Genomic DNA, 13735 nt, shown 5'->3' on the forward strand with positions numbered 1-13735 from the left:
CTGGCTGGAGGCACAGTCTCTCACTCAACCTGCAGGTTGCTCCTTCCTCTGTCACTTCACACACCTGGGTGAGGCATCCCTATGTGTCAGGCTCTGTGCTGGGTACTGGGGCACAGGAAGGGGGACGACATCTTCAGCCCCAAGGAGCTCACAGTATGGGGGTTTGGGGATGAGAGCTGGGAGGCAAACAGACTCTGTTCAGTGGCACAACTCAAATGTCAGTGCTCCTTACCTGGGGCCATCCTGGAAACCTTCTCACTCATGTGTGCTAGTGACCTGTCAGGGTTTTATGAATGAAATCACCAGTCTGGAAAATTGCTCAGTCTCATGCACATCGAGCTCATTGTCCCCCTACACCTGACATCAACCCTCAGATCAGCAAGTGAGCTCTTTTCCTGTGACATGACACCTTCTTAGATTTCTGATTATCTTCTCCACAGACTGTGAACCCCACAGGGCAGGGTCACATAGAGTGACATCTGTGTTCCCAGTTAGGCTCAGGGCCAGGCAGAGGGGTTGGGGTTGAGTGACTGGGGCGAGGAGGCATCTAGAAGCCTTTTCTGTGAGAACAGCTGAGGCTGCTCAGCCTTGAGAGGGAGGAGATTCAGGAAGGAACAGTCATTGTCCTAAAGTGCAGGGCTGTCAGATCAGCCTGCAAATCTACCTAAGGAAGGTGTGTCTGGCAGACCAGAGAACACCGGCACAGGCTTCCTGTGAAGGAGTGAGCTTCCCGGACTGGGATGAGGAGCAGAGACCTGAGAGGTAAGCTGGCTTTTCCCAGGGGCCACATGCTCATCATACAACACGGCTTTGTCAGATGGACGTGCTGACCAGGCTCTCAGAGCCCCAGCCCCCTCGACCCTCCCCAATCCCATCCCACTCCTTCCTACCTCCTGGCTGTGCCCGTATAGCCAGTGGGAAGGAGGGCACGGGAACTCCTGGAAGGCTTTGAGCAGCCACTGTCTGCGCAGGTAGAGCTGGGCAGCCTTGAGCAGCAGCAGAACCAGGCCGAGCAGGGAGGCCACTTGCAGGAGCCCAGAAACACTGCCCAGGGGTCTGGGGGGGCTCAGCCCAGAGACACTCATGGTGCAGAGGCTTCCGGAGCGCTGACTTGCCTGACTGTTGCAACCTCCCCTGTGCATCCTAGAGCAAGTCAGTCAGGAGACAATTGGCACGCCCACTCGTGGGGAGGGTGAAGGGTGAGGGCAGAGCTTAGACCTGGGCCACCGTTGTTGATTAACTATGGAGGATCCACTTTGGGAAACAGTGGGAGAAAATCTTTCTCAGCTGACGGTGATAATGGCCCAGTACATATCAAACTTCCACTCATCAGTTTCCTACCCAAACTTTCAATGTGCACCTACTATGTGCCAGGCAGGATGCTAGGTGCTGGGACATAACTGCAAGCAAAACAGACATGAACCCTGGATTTGAGGAATTCACTCTCCAGTTTACAAATGGCCAGTAGGTGAGGTAGGTTTATTTATTATCCCCATTTGAGAGATGAAAACTAGTTAGAGAGGCAAAGTGATGGGGCCATGGTAAAACAGTTAGGCAGAGCCCCAGCTTGGACTAGAACAATTCTCCATTGGACTCTGAAGTGGCCTGTCTCGGCTGACTCTGCAGTTTTCTCAGGGGTTTGTCCCACTCTACTCTTCAGTGGTGATGCAGGGTGAATGTGCCAGTGAATAGAGCACTGGCCTTGGACTCCGGAGGCTCAGCCCCAGGTTAGGGTTAATACATGGAAGCCAGTAACTTACACTTTCTGAGCCTCAGTTTCTCCTTTTCTAAGGGGGGATAATAATCCCATTCCTAAGTACATCCTAGGAGTGCCCATTTGCTTAGTCATTCATTCACTCAGCAAATATTTCTTGAGCACACAGTCTAGGTAAAGGCAGAAAACTAACTGAGAACAATAAAATATGCAAGACCTATACTGGAGGAAAGAATAGTGAACTGAGGCCACCCAGGGAAGGAGAAGACTAAAAACAACAATGGGGTCTTGAAGGATATATAGGAGTTCATTAATTGCAGACACTTAGAGAGAGAGATGAGAACTGAAAAAGTCATGGAGATCATATGCAAAACAGGAAGGGATGGGGACAAGTTAATCTTCAAGTCTCTCACCCTCATGTTTTTCATGATTATCTCCTTCAAGGTCACATCTAAGGCCCATAACTCACAAAGTAAAACACAATATATTTCAGGAAGAATTCCTTAAAGGCAGCCTTTCAAGGAGATGTTTCCTCCTGACCTGTTTCCTTACCTATGTTACATCTTACTCCCAACACCCTATTCCTTTTCACTACCTCGTGACAGGTTATTCATCACACAACCCGTGGGGCCTGAGTTCTCTTCTTTCTTCCCTAAACCCTAGGCTCCTGTTCAAAACCCAGCCCATGTAATTACTTACATCCCTTCAGGCCAATCTTCCCCTAGTTCTGTGATACTTTCCATCTCCCTCTATTTCTGCCTCTGGGACTCTTGGGTCCTGACCCTTTCCCTTACTTGGCTCAGCACCAAGGACTTTTCACCAACACCACCTGGGGCAGTAGTGGAGAGGACTTTGGAATCAGGGAGCCTGGCTCTGAATTCTGGTTGTAACTCTCTTTCCCTCCCTGAGCCCTCAGTTTCTTCTGTATAGTTGGGCTCATAATGCTTGGTAATTGCTAACATTCAGAGAGCACTTGCTATGTTCGGGGCACTGAGCAAAGAACTTTGTGTTTTCTCCCACAACAACCCTACACAACAGATTTTTTTTTAAATCCCCAATTCTTGATGAGGAAACTGAGGCACAAAGAGGTTCACTACTTGCTCATGGTTACCCTGTTGGTAAGAGGTGGAGCCAGGATTGCACCCCAGGCATTCTGACTCCAGAGACTTTGCTGTTAACCATTTATGTAGAGAGAAGCTTATTGGGTTGAGCCTCCAGTCCATACATGGCAGCCCTTGAATTTTCCACAGGGCATTTCCTGTTTTCTCCAGTGTTTCCAAGCAGCAGGAGAGTGTTTCAGGTTATCAGCTCCACATATTGGCCTAAATGTGAGCCTCACTATCCAGATCTGTTGTGAGAAAGTGTCGGGTTAAACATGTGGCTAGATGTGTCAGTCATCGAAAATGATGTTTCCAGAGGATTTTTAATGATATGAGGAAATCTTATAATGAAGTGATCAAAGCAGAATGTACAACTGTGTGTAGAATATGAGCTGAACTCTTAGAAAGTTGTGCTGGCTGGTCAACAGTTATTAACCAGTAAGTATGTTTCCCATCCATTTGCTGTCCATACACCCAAACCAAGGGCTCCTTGCAGGTAGTAACTAGGCCTTCTGTGTCCTTATGCTCCCACAGCATGGAACACATGACTGTGCCTACTGATGGTGCCAAGAAATCCTTACTGATATGATGACTGAAGGAAGGAGGGAATGAGGAAGACTTTGGACTGGTTAGATCACCATCTTCAACACAGCAGGGTCAGTTTTGGTGCCACATTTTAAAAGGAAATTAATGTTCTTATTCCTGGATGGTTCCTCATTCTGTTTATAGGCAACAGAAAGGCAAAGGAGGGGGACAGTCAATCTCGAAGGCAGCGGCGTGAAGCAATTACTCCTGTGGGTAGGTAGTTCCTGTTTTCTTGGTTTGGTAAAGTTGGGTTTGATGCTGATGCAATTTATGATGCTGTGTTTACTTTTAATCTCTATGTGGATGGCATCTCCCAGGTAGAAGCTTTTTCTTTTCTTTAAAAGAGCTTTACTTGGGTATAATTTATATACCATAGAATTGATCCATTTACCATCAATAGGTTTTGGTATATTACGTTTTATAATTTTTTAGTTAATAAAATATATATAACATAAAATTTGCCACTTTTGGGGTGACGTCAGTGTCATGGTGGAGTGAAGTCTCCCGGGACTCTCTCCCCTCCAAATTACAACCAAAAGGAGCAACCGCATTCCAACAAAAAAAATCCTAATACCACAGAAATCGTCAGAGATCCACAGCAGCCAAACAACGGAGGACGGAGAGGCTGAAGCCCCCCTCATTGGAGCTGGAATGGGGTAAGAGAGAACTTCGCTCCCTGCCTTAGAGACTGGGATCGCTGCTGTGGGTGAGGGAAGGAATGGGGGAGGGGCCGCCATCTCGGCTGAAGGCAGAGGGCTCAGAACGTGCTGCTTTCGACCCCTATCTAGTGGTGACAGCCTGTAACCGCAACCAAATAATAGCATTATGCGTAAAAACCATTCCTCCACCATCCAGCAATTTATAAAATCCCAGACCAGAAGGAAAACAATAAAAGCACAGAAGTATGTCCTGATGACTTGGAAATAGGTAAAGTAAGTGACAATGAATTCAGAATAGCTATCATCAAAAAACTCAATGAGGTAAAGGGAAATATAGAGACATGAGTCAACGACTTCTGGAGTTACTTCACAAAAGAGATTGAAACTATAAAGAAGAATCAATCAGAAATACTAGAGATGAAAAATACAATGGATCAGATAAAACAGAATATGGATTCCCTTACTGCCCATGTAGACACCATAGAGGAGCAAATTAGCATAATCAAAGATAGACATGTTGAATGGCTCCAGACAGAGGATGAAACAGAACTAAGAATTAAAAAAACTGATTAAAATCTCTGAGAAATAGCCGACTCAATGAGAAAATGCAACTTAAGTATCATCGGTATTCCTGAGGGAGTGGAAAAGGAAAATGGAGCAGAACGTGTGCTCAATGAAATAATAGCAGAGAACTCCCCAAATCTAGGGATTGAGAGAGAAAAGTGTGTGGAGGAAGCTTTCGGATCTCCTAGATTTGTAAATGTAAGACATAGATTTGTACTGCAAGACATAGAGTAGTAAAAATGGCAAAAATGAATGACAAAGAAAGAAACTCAGGGCAACAAGGCAGAAGAAAATAACCTACAAAGGAACCCCTATCAGACTTTCAGCAGATTTCTCTCCAGAAACCTTATAAGCTAGGAGAGATTGGAATGACATATTCAAAACTTTAAAGGATAAAAATCTTCAGCCAAGTATACTCTAGTCAGCAAAAATATCCTTCAGATATGAGAGAGAAATTAAATCTTTTCCAGACAAACAAAAGCTAAGGGACTTTGTAGCCACAAACCCCCCCCCCTTCAAGAAATCCTCAAGAAGGCCCTCATACCTGAAAAAAGAAATAAAGGGAGAAAGGGGTCAGAAAACACAGAGTAGGGAGACAAATGGGTAGAATCAGAATAGGATAGCAAATATTTAACTATAGCATTAGGATAAATGGAAGGAAATCACCAAACCAAAAACAATCTTATCACTCTAACCACAAACTCACAACACAAGTTGGAATAAGAGATGAAAATAATAATTTAGGAGGGGAGGAGGAAAGGGACTTAATCAGTTTAGGTTAAGAAAGTAAGAGATCACAAGAAAATGGACTATGTTATGCACAAGATTCTGAATACAAACTTCAGGGTAGCCACTAAACTAAAAAACAGAACAGAGACACAAAACATAAATAAGGAAAAATATAAGGAACTCAGCATAAGAAATTGCAGAAGTCAATGGATAGGCTAAAACACACAGGATGAGAAACAAAGGAAACGCCAGAAAACCAGAAAACGAGTGATAGAATTACAGCATTAAGCTCTCATGCATCAATAATCACCCTCAATGTCAATGGATTGAACTCTCCAATAAAAAGACACAGAGTGGCAAGATGGGTTAAAGAACAAGATCCAACAATTTGTTGCCTCCAGAAAACACACCTCAGCTCCAAGGACAAACACAGGCTCAGAGTGAAGGGGTGGAAGACAATACTCCAAGCTAATAACAAACAAAAGAGAGCAAGTGTCGCAATACTTATATCAGACAAAACAGATTTCAAGATAAGGCAGGTAGAGAGAGACATAGAGGGCCAACATATAACGATCAAAAGGACACCTTATCAAGAAGAAATAACACTTACAAATATCTATGCACCCAACACAGGAGCACCAAAGTTCACAAAGCAACTATTAACAAAGCTAAAAGAGGATATCGAAAAAAACACAATAATAGTAGGGGACCTCAATACCCCACTTACATCAATGGACAGATCATTCAGACAGAAAACCAACAAGGAAACAGTGGAGCTGAAGAAAAAGCTAAGACAGTTTGACTTAATAGACATATTTAGAACTCTTCATCCCAAAACAGGAGAATACACATTCTTCTCAAGCATACATGGAAGATTCTCAAGGATAGACCATATGTTGGCAATCAAGGAAAACTTCTACAAATTTAAAAAAATTGAAACAATAACAAGTATCTTCTCTGATCATAATGCTATAAAGCTAGAAGTTAATTACAAGAAAAAAGCTGAGAAAGGCACAAAGATGTGGAGACTAAATAATATGCTATTGAACAAGCAATGGATCATTGAGGAAATTAAAGGAGAAATAAAAGAATACCTGGAGACAAATGAAAACAATAATATGCCATACCAACTCACATGGGATACAGCAAAAGCTGTATTAAGAGGAAAATTCATTGCAATACAGACACATCTTAACAAACAAGAAAAATCCCAAATAAGCAATCTTAAACTACACCTAACTGAATTAGAGACAGAAGAACAAACAAAGCCCAAAGTCAGCAGAAGGAGAGAAATCATAAAAATCAGGGCAGAAATAAATGCTATTGAAACAAAAAGGCAGTAGAAAGGATCAATAAAACAAAGAGCTCATTCTTTGAGAAGAAAAATAAAATTGACAACCCCCTAGCCAGACTTACAAAGAAAAAAAGGGAGAAAGCTGAAATAAACAGAATCAGACATGAAAGAGGAGAAATAACAACAGACTCCGCAGAAATACAATGGATTATAAGAGAATATTACGAAAAACTATATGCCAACAAAATGGATAACCTAGAGAAAATTGATAAATTTTTGGATTCCTACAATCTCCCAAAGGTCACTCAAGAAGAAGCAGACAATTTGAACAGACCAATCACAAAGAAAGAGATTGAAACAGCAATCAAAAACATCCCAAAGAATAAAACCCCAGGACCAGATGGCTTTCCTGGGGAATTCTACCAAACTTTCAGAGAGGATTTAATACCTATCCTTTTCAAGGTATTCCAACAACTTAGGGAGGATGGAACACTTCCTAAAATATTCTACAAGGCCAACATCATGCTGATACCAAAGCCTGACAAGGACAGCACGAAAAAGGAGAACTACTGGCCAATATCGCTGATGAACATAGATGCAAAAATTCTCAACAAAATTTGGGCAACCCAAATTCAGCAATTCATCAAAAGGATCATACATCATGATCAAGTGGGATTCATACCAGGGACACAGGGATGGTTCAACATCCGCAAATCAATCAACGTGATACACCACATCGACAAATTGAGGAATAAAAAACACATGATCATCTCAACAGGTGTAGATAAAGCATTTGACAAGATCCAACAGACGTTTATGATAAAAACTCTGAACAAAATGGGCATAGAAGGGAACTACCTCAACCTAATAAAGGCCATATGTGACAAACCCACAGCCAACATCATACTTAATGGGCAAAAACTGAGTCCCATTCCCCAGAAAACAGGAATGAGGCAAGGATGCCCTCTATCACCACTCTTACTTAACATAGTACTGGAGGTTTTGGCCAGAGAAATTAGGCAAGAAAAAGGAATAAAAGGAATCCAAATAGGGAGGGAAGAAGTGAAACTCTCACCGTTTGCAGATGACACGATCTTATATATAGAAAACCCCAAAGAATCCATTGGAAACCTTTTAGAAATAATGAACAACTATGGCAAAGTTGCAAGGTATAAAATCAATTTACATAAATCAGTAGCATTTCTATACTCTAATAACGAACTAACAGAAAAAGAACTCAAGAACACAATACCATTCACAATCACAACAAAAAGAGTAAAATACCTGGGGGTAAATTTAACTAAGGAAGTGAAAGACCTATACAACGAAAATTACAAGGCTTTTCTGAAAGAAATGGATGACGACATAAAGAGATGGAAAGACATTCCATGTACATGGATTGGAAGAATAAACATAGTTAAAATGTCCATTCTACCTAAAGCAATCTACAGATTCAATGCTATCCCAATCAGAATCCCAATGACAGTCTTTACAGAAATAGAACAAAGAATCCTAAAATTCATATGGGGCAACAAAAGACCCCAAATTGCTAAAGCAATCCTGAGAAAAAAGAACAAAGCTGGAGGCATCACAATCCCTGACTTCAAAACATACTACAAAGCTACAGTAATCAAAACAGCATGGTACTGGTACAAAAACAGGTGCACGGAACAATAGGAAAGAATTGAAAGCCCAGAAATAAAACCACACATCTATGGACAGCTAATCTTGACAAAGGAGCTGAGAGCATACAATGGAGAAAAGAAAGTCTTTTCAACAAATGGTGCTGGGAAAACTGGAAAGCCACATGTAAAAGAATGAAAATTGACCATTCTTTTTCACCATTCACCAAAATAAACTCAAAATGGATCAAAGACCTAAAAGTAAGACCTGAAACCATAAGGCTTCTGGAAGAAAATGTAGACAGTACACTCTTTGCCGTCAGTATTAAAAGGATCTTTTTGGACACCATGTCTTCTCAGACAAGGGAAACAATAGAAAGAATAAACAAATGGGACTTCATCAGACTAAAGAGCTTCTTCAAGGCAAATGAAAACAGGATTGAAACAAAAAAAGAACCCACTAACTGGGAAAAAATATTTGCAAGTCATACATCCGATAAAGGGTTAATCTCCATAATATGTAAAGAACTCACACAACTCAATAACAAAAATATCAAACAACCCGGTCAAAAAGCGGGCTGGAGAAATGAGCAGACATTTCTCCAAAGAAGATATACTGATGGCCAATAAGCACATGAAAAGATGCTCATCATCGCTGATCATCAGGGAAATGCAAGTCAAAATTATACTAAGAGATCACCTTACACCCATTAGAATGACAAAAATAACCAAAACAAAAAGTAACAAATGTTGGAGAGGTTGTGGAGAAAAAGGAACCCTCATCCACTGCTGGTGGGAATGCAAACTGGTGTAGCCACTATGGAAAACAGTATGGGGATTCCTCAAAAAATTAAAAAGAGAACTACCATACGATCCAGCTATCCCACTACTGGGTGTCTATCCAAAGAGCTTGAAGTCAGCAATTCCAAAAGTCCCACGCACCTCAATGTTCACTGCAGCATTATTTACAATCTCCAAGATGTGGAAGCAACCTATGTGCCCATCAACAGATCATTGGATAAAGAAGATGTGGTATATATGTTCAATGGAATACTACTCAGCCATAAAAGAGAACAAAATCGTCCCATTTGCCACAACATGGATGGACCTTGAGGGAATTATGTTAAGTGAAATAAGCCAGTTAGAGAAGGACAATCTCTGTATGACTCCACTCATATGAGGAATTAAAAAATGTAGACAAAGAGAACAGATTAGTGGCTACCAGGGGAAAGGTGGAGTGGGGGGTGGTCACAATAGGTGAAGGGGTGCACCTACAACACTACTGGCAAACAATAATGTACAACTGAAATTTCACAGGATTGTAACCTATCATTAACTCAATAAAAAAATAAATAAATAAACTTCCTTTATTGTGTTGTGGAAAGTCACCCATTGGGTATTTTATTGGTTACTACAGCTAGCATAAACTCAACTAATGTATTTATTTATTTATTTTTGCTGAGCAAGACTCGCGCTGAGCTAACATGTGTGCCAATCTTCCTCTATTTTGTATATAAGTTGCCACCACAGTATGACTGCTAATGAGTGGTATAGGTCTACGCCTAGGAACTGAACCCCAGGCCACCAAAGTGGACCATGCCACACTTAATCACTAGGCCATGAGGCCGGCTCCCATTTATTTTTAATTGTTTGCATCCCCTCTAAAATACAAATTTCAAGCGGTCAGTCCTTGTCTGTCTATTCATTGCTGCATCCTCAGGGCCTAGAACAGCATTTGGTGCACAGGAGTGGTCAATAAATACACATGAGTGAAGAATAAGTGTAGACTGAATTATGTCTCCTAAAGCGGGAGTGAGCTAGACCAAGCCGCACAGCCTCTTACCAAACCCCAGCTGAGACTGACATCATGAGTCTTGCATCAGAGCTGCAATGTCTACTTTTTCAGAACATAAATAACTGTTCTTTGGCTGCACATAATAGCTGGGGCCAAAGGTTAGCTTGTGGTCATGGTTCGTTTGTTCATCCGTCCATCGATGAACTCATTTATTCATTAACCAAATATGTGTTGGGTGCCTACCAAGGCATGGGTACACAGGGTTATGGGGTCAACCTGTGGCTACAGTTGGGGCCAATCTATAGTTAGATTTAGTTAGGCAGACATGGCTCTGTATTCCACAAATAAGTGTTACTAGTCTCAATTTAGAAAGAGAAAGAGGGGCCAGCCCAGGGGCACAGCAGTTAAGTTTGCATGTTCCGCTTCGGCGACCTGGGGTTCACCTGTTCGGATCCTGGGTGTGGACATGGCACCGCTTGGCACGCCATGCTGTGGTAGGCGTCCCACATATAAAGTAGAGGAAGATGGGCATGGATGTTAGCTCAGGGCCAGTCTTCCGCAGCGAAAAGAGGATTGGCAGCAGTTAGCTCAGGGCTAATATTCCTCAAAAAAAAAAAAAAAAGAAAAAAAAAGAAAGAGAGCATGGGTGATTCAGTACAGCAAGTTTCTAGCTAGGAGGTACATTTAGAGCACTCTTCAGGAATGGAGGCCTTTCCTGGTGACTAGCATACTAATTCATAGAACAATGGGTTGGGGTAGTGGGAAGAAGTAAGGAAAAAATTGGTGTCCTTATTAGATATTTTAGAGAAGATTGCCAGGGAAGCTGTAGTGCTCCATTTGGAGGGTGATATTCACATTGTCTTCTATTTGAATTTGCAGGGCTGAAGACTTCATCGTCAAGACCTCTCAAGATTGGAGAGAGAGAACTGTGGACCCTTTCCTTCAGCTCTTGCCAGTGTTCTTAGGGAGACTCTGGTTCCTGGAGTGTTGAATAAATATGCATTCTGATTTCATCAAATGTCACTGATGTCCCTACTTTAAGCATCCTCAAGTGCCAGAAGAAGTAGGCTTATAACATCTTAGATTATTTTGTTCATTTCTGGGCATCAGGCTTTAAGGGGGATGTTGTCAAACTCATTTGAGTTCAGAAGAGACAAATCAGAAAAGTGTTGGATATGAGGATGATGATATGTGAGGAAAGCAGCAAGAACTAGAGGTCTGGATTCCCATTCAAGAGGGATAAGATGGGGCTGCTTGAAACACTAGCCAGAAACTTGGCCAGAAGTTCAGTGTTGAATGGTCAACGAGACCTGAGAGAACGTGTAGTTCAGGCCTCCTTCTTGAGGAGAAAAAGAGAGTCAGGATTTGGAGAAATAATTCAAAATGTAAATATTAAGTCCAAATACCAGAAGTAGAATTGTAAAATGAGAGATAAAACAGAGAGGCAAGAGCCTAAATTGGTCCCAGATTGGAGTAGGAACAGAAGAATAGTTCCAAGATGATTGCCATGGACACCATCTAGTCTCCACATCTTGACTCTGTGGTGGTGGCTATTAGTGCAAGACCACATCTGACTTGCTAAAACTATAGAGCTGAAACACTGAGGACTTGGAAAGTCTTGATGACTGTCTCTAACTACTTAAAGAGTTGCCAGGGCTCCAGAGTTCTGGGTCTGCTACTCATAACTGAGAGACCTTGAGTGTGCCACCTGATCTCACTGAACTTCCCTTTCCTCATCTGGAAATGGAGCATAATAATAATAAATATACACATTACAAAGGGGTGGTACAGACCCAATTATGTAACAGTGGTACATGGACTCTGAAAATTATAAATTGTTGAAGAAGTTTTGAGTTGTACCAATGGTTGAAAGTTATAAGAAGGAAGATTTTGATTCAGTATTCTGAAACTTTTGTCAGTGATAACTGCCTACAGATGGAATGCCTGAACTAATGGGCATCTCTGTTGCTAGCCGCAGCCATTTGCTAAAGTTCTTAAGGATATTAAGGTAGAGGAAGGGATTTAAACTGGGTCCAGGCATGGGCTCATAGAGTCCACTCATGCCGTGAAATCACAGACAAACTCCGTCGGTGCTTGGAGTACCTGAGTATTTCTGGAGATCCACAATTTTCTTTAGATTTGTAAAAAGGTCAATGATTCACAAAAGGTAAAGAATAAAAACATGATAACTTCATGTAACTAAAACTCTGTTTGGTGTATTATCCTTTACAAAAAAAACTTTAGGATTAGTGCTTAAGAAAATGATCACCATTTTTTGCTTCTGTGCTATCTCTGAGTTCAGGGGACAAAAAGAGAGAGTCATAGTATTTTCTCCAGGCCTATGTGACTCCTTCAAGATGCTTGCCCACCCCATCCATTCCTGGCTTAGGACTGAATATTTATAAATTTACCTCGATGGCCTGCTTTATGATGGCTCTTGATTACTAAACTCTAAGTGCTATGACACCCTTCATGCTCAGCACTATCCCTGATACTGTTTCTATTTTAAAGGACCTGTCCCAGACGATGCTTAAATGATAGGCCGTTTGTGGCAGAGATGATTCAGTGTCTAATCAACATTCTTTCTGGACTCCTACAGAAATAGAACTCTTAGCTGAGCACACGGTTGCTAGCTAAAGACCACCTCTCCTGGTCTCCCTCTTAGCTACAGGAGGGACTAGGCTTTGTAAGTAGTTTTTTTGTAAGAGCTGTGAGCAGAAGTGATGTGTACAACTTGCAGCTAACATCTCAAAAGCAAAGGGGCGTGCCTTCCCACTCCCTTTTATTTCTTCCCACTGGCTTGAAGGTAGATGTGGTGGCAGGAGTTAGCAGCTTAGATCACTAATTGGAAGTCATGTGTTGAGGATGGAGAACAACAAGCCAGAAGGAGCCTGGAGGCCTGATGACCTTGTGGAGCAAACTGCTCTGCTAGCTCTGGACCACCTACTTGTTCAATACTTTTGAACAAGAGAGAAAGACACTGTTATCTTGTTTAAGCTCCTCTGTTTGGGGATCTTTTTGTTGCAGTAGGCTGTTAGTGATGTGACCAGTGCTTTCTGCTCATTTCCTCTCCATCTAGATAGTCAACATCAGTTTGTTTTTTAAAGATTTTATTCTTTTCCTTTTTCTTCCCAAAGCCCCCCAGTACATAGCTGTATATTCTTCGTTGTGGGTCCTTCTAGTTGTGGCACGTGGGACGCTGCCTCAGTGTGGTTTGATGAGCAGTGCCATGTCCGTGCCCAGGATTCGAACCAATGAAACACTGGGCTGCCTGCAGCAGAGCACACGAACCGAACCGCTCCGCCAGCCCCCAACATCAGTTTGTTTTTACTTGACAGGGACAACAAACTTCCACCACTTGTTTCAGGGTGATTTAACCTGTCCAGCTATTTGCCATAACTCTGTTGCTAGGAGGGACATGAGAAAAAGCCAGGGTAGCTTTCATCATGATCTTTCAGATATAAACTTGTATGTCAGCTTCTTAAAGATGATTTTCCAGTCAACCCAATTTAAAGTACGTTTCCCTGGACTACACTCCAGCTCAGCCCACTCATTTCCTTCATGGCACTTAGGAAAACGTGTAATTATCTGTTTCTCATCCATCTTCCACTTTAGAGCGCGAGCCCCATGAGGGCAGGGGCCGTGTCTGTTGATCCACTGATTCCCTAGTGCT

At 42.1% G+C, this 13735-nt stretch overlaps 1 protein-coding gene and 1 long non-coding RNA gene across 5 annotated transcripts in view; one reads left to right on the top strand and one right to left on the bottom strand.

The window, feature by feature from the left end:
- LOC103565698 (cytochrome P450 4A6-like) overlaps positions 1-1186 on the bottom strand; it is a 20220-nt gene extending 19034 nt beyond the window's left edge. For 2 of the 4 annotated variants that reach the window (XR_011532612.1, XR_011532623.1), the window contains exon 1: positions 891-1180. Coding sequence is in view for 2 of the 4 variants with exons in the window: in XM_008541828.2 (XP_008540050.2) it covers positions 891-1142 (252 nt within the window). In the remaining 2 variants the exon portion in view is untranslated. Of the gene's footprint in view, positions 1-890 lie in introns of all 4 variants that reach the window. The other 2 variants (XM_008541828.2, XM_070592885.1) reach the window with 2 other exon arrangements.
- Positions 11-11075, top strand: LOC139079237 (uncharacterized). Its single transcript, XR_011532659.1, has 5 exons — positions 11-762; positions 3349-3442; positions 3544-3612; positions 3979-4055; positions 10942-11075. It is a non-coding gene; the product is annotated as an uncharacterized lncRNA (long non-coding RNA).
- Positions 11076-13735: the final 2660 nt, after the last annotated feature.

Source organism: Equus przewalskii, chromosome 2, assembly GCF_037783145.1.
Source record: "Equus przewalskii isolate Varuska chromosome 2, EquPr2, whole genome shotgun sequence".
In the NCBI taxonomy this organism is placed as follows: domain Eukaryota; kingdom Metazoa; phylum Chordata; class Mammalia; order Perissodactyla; family Equidae; genus Equus; species Equus przewalskii.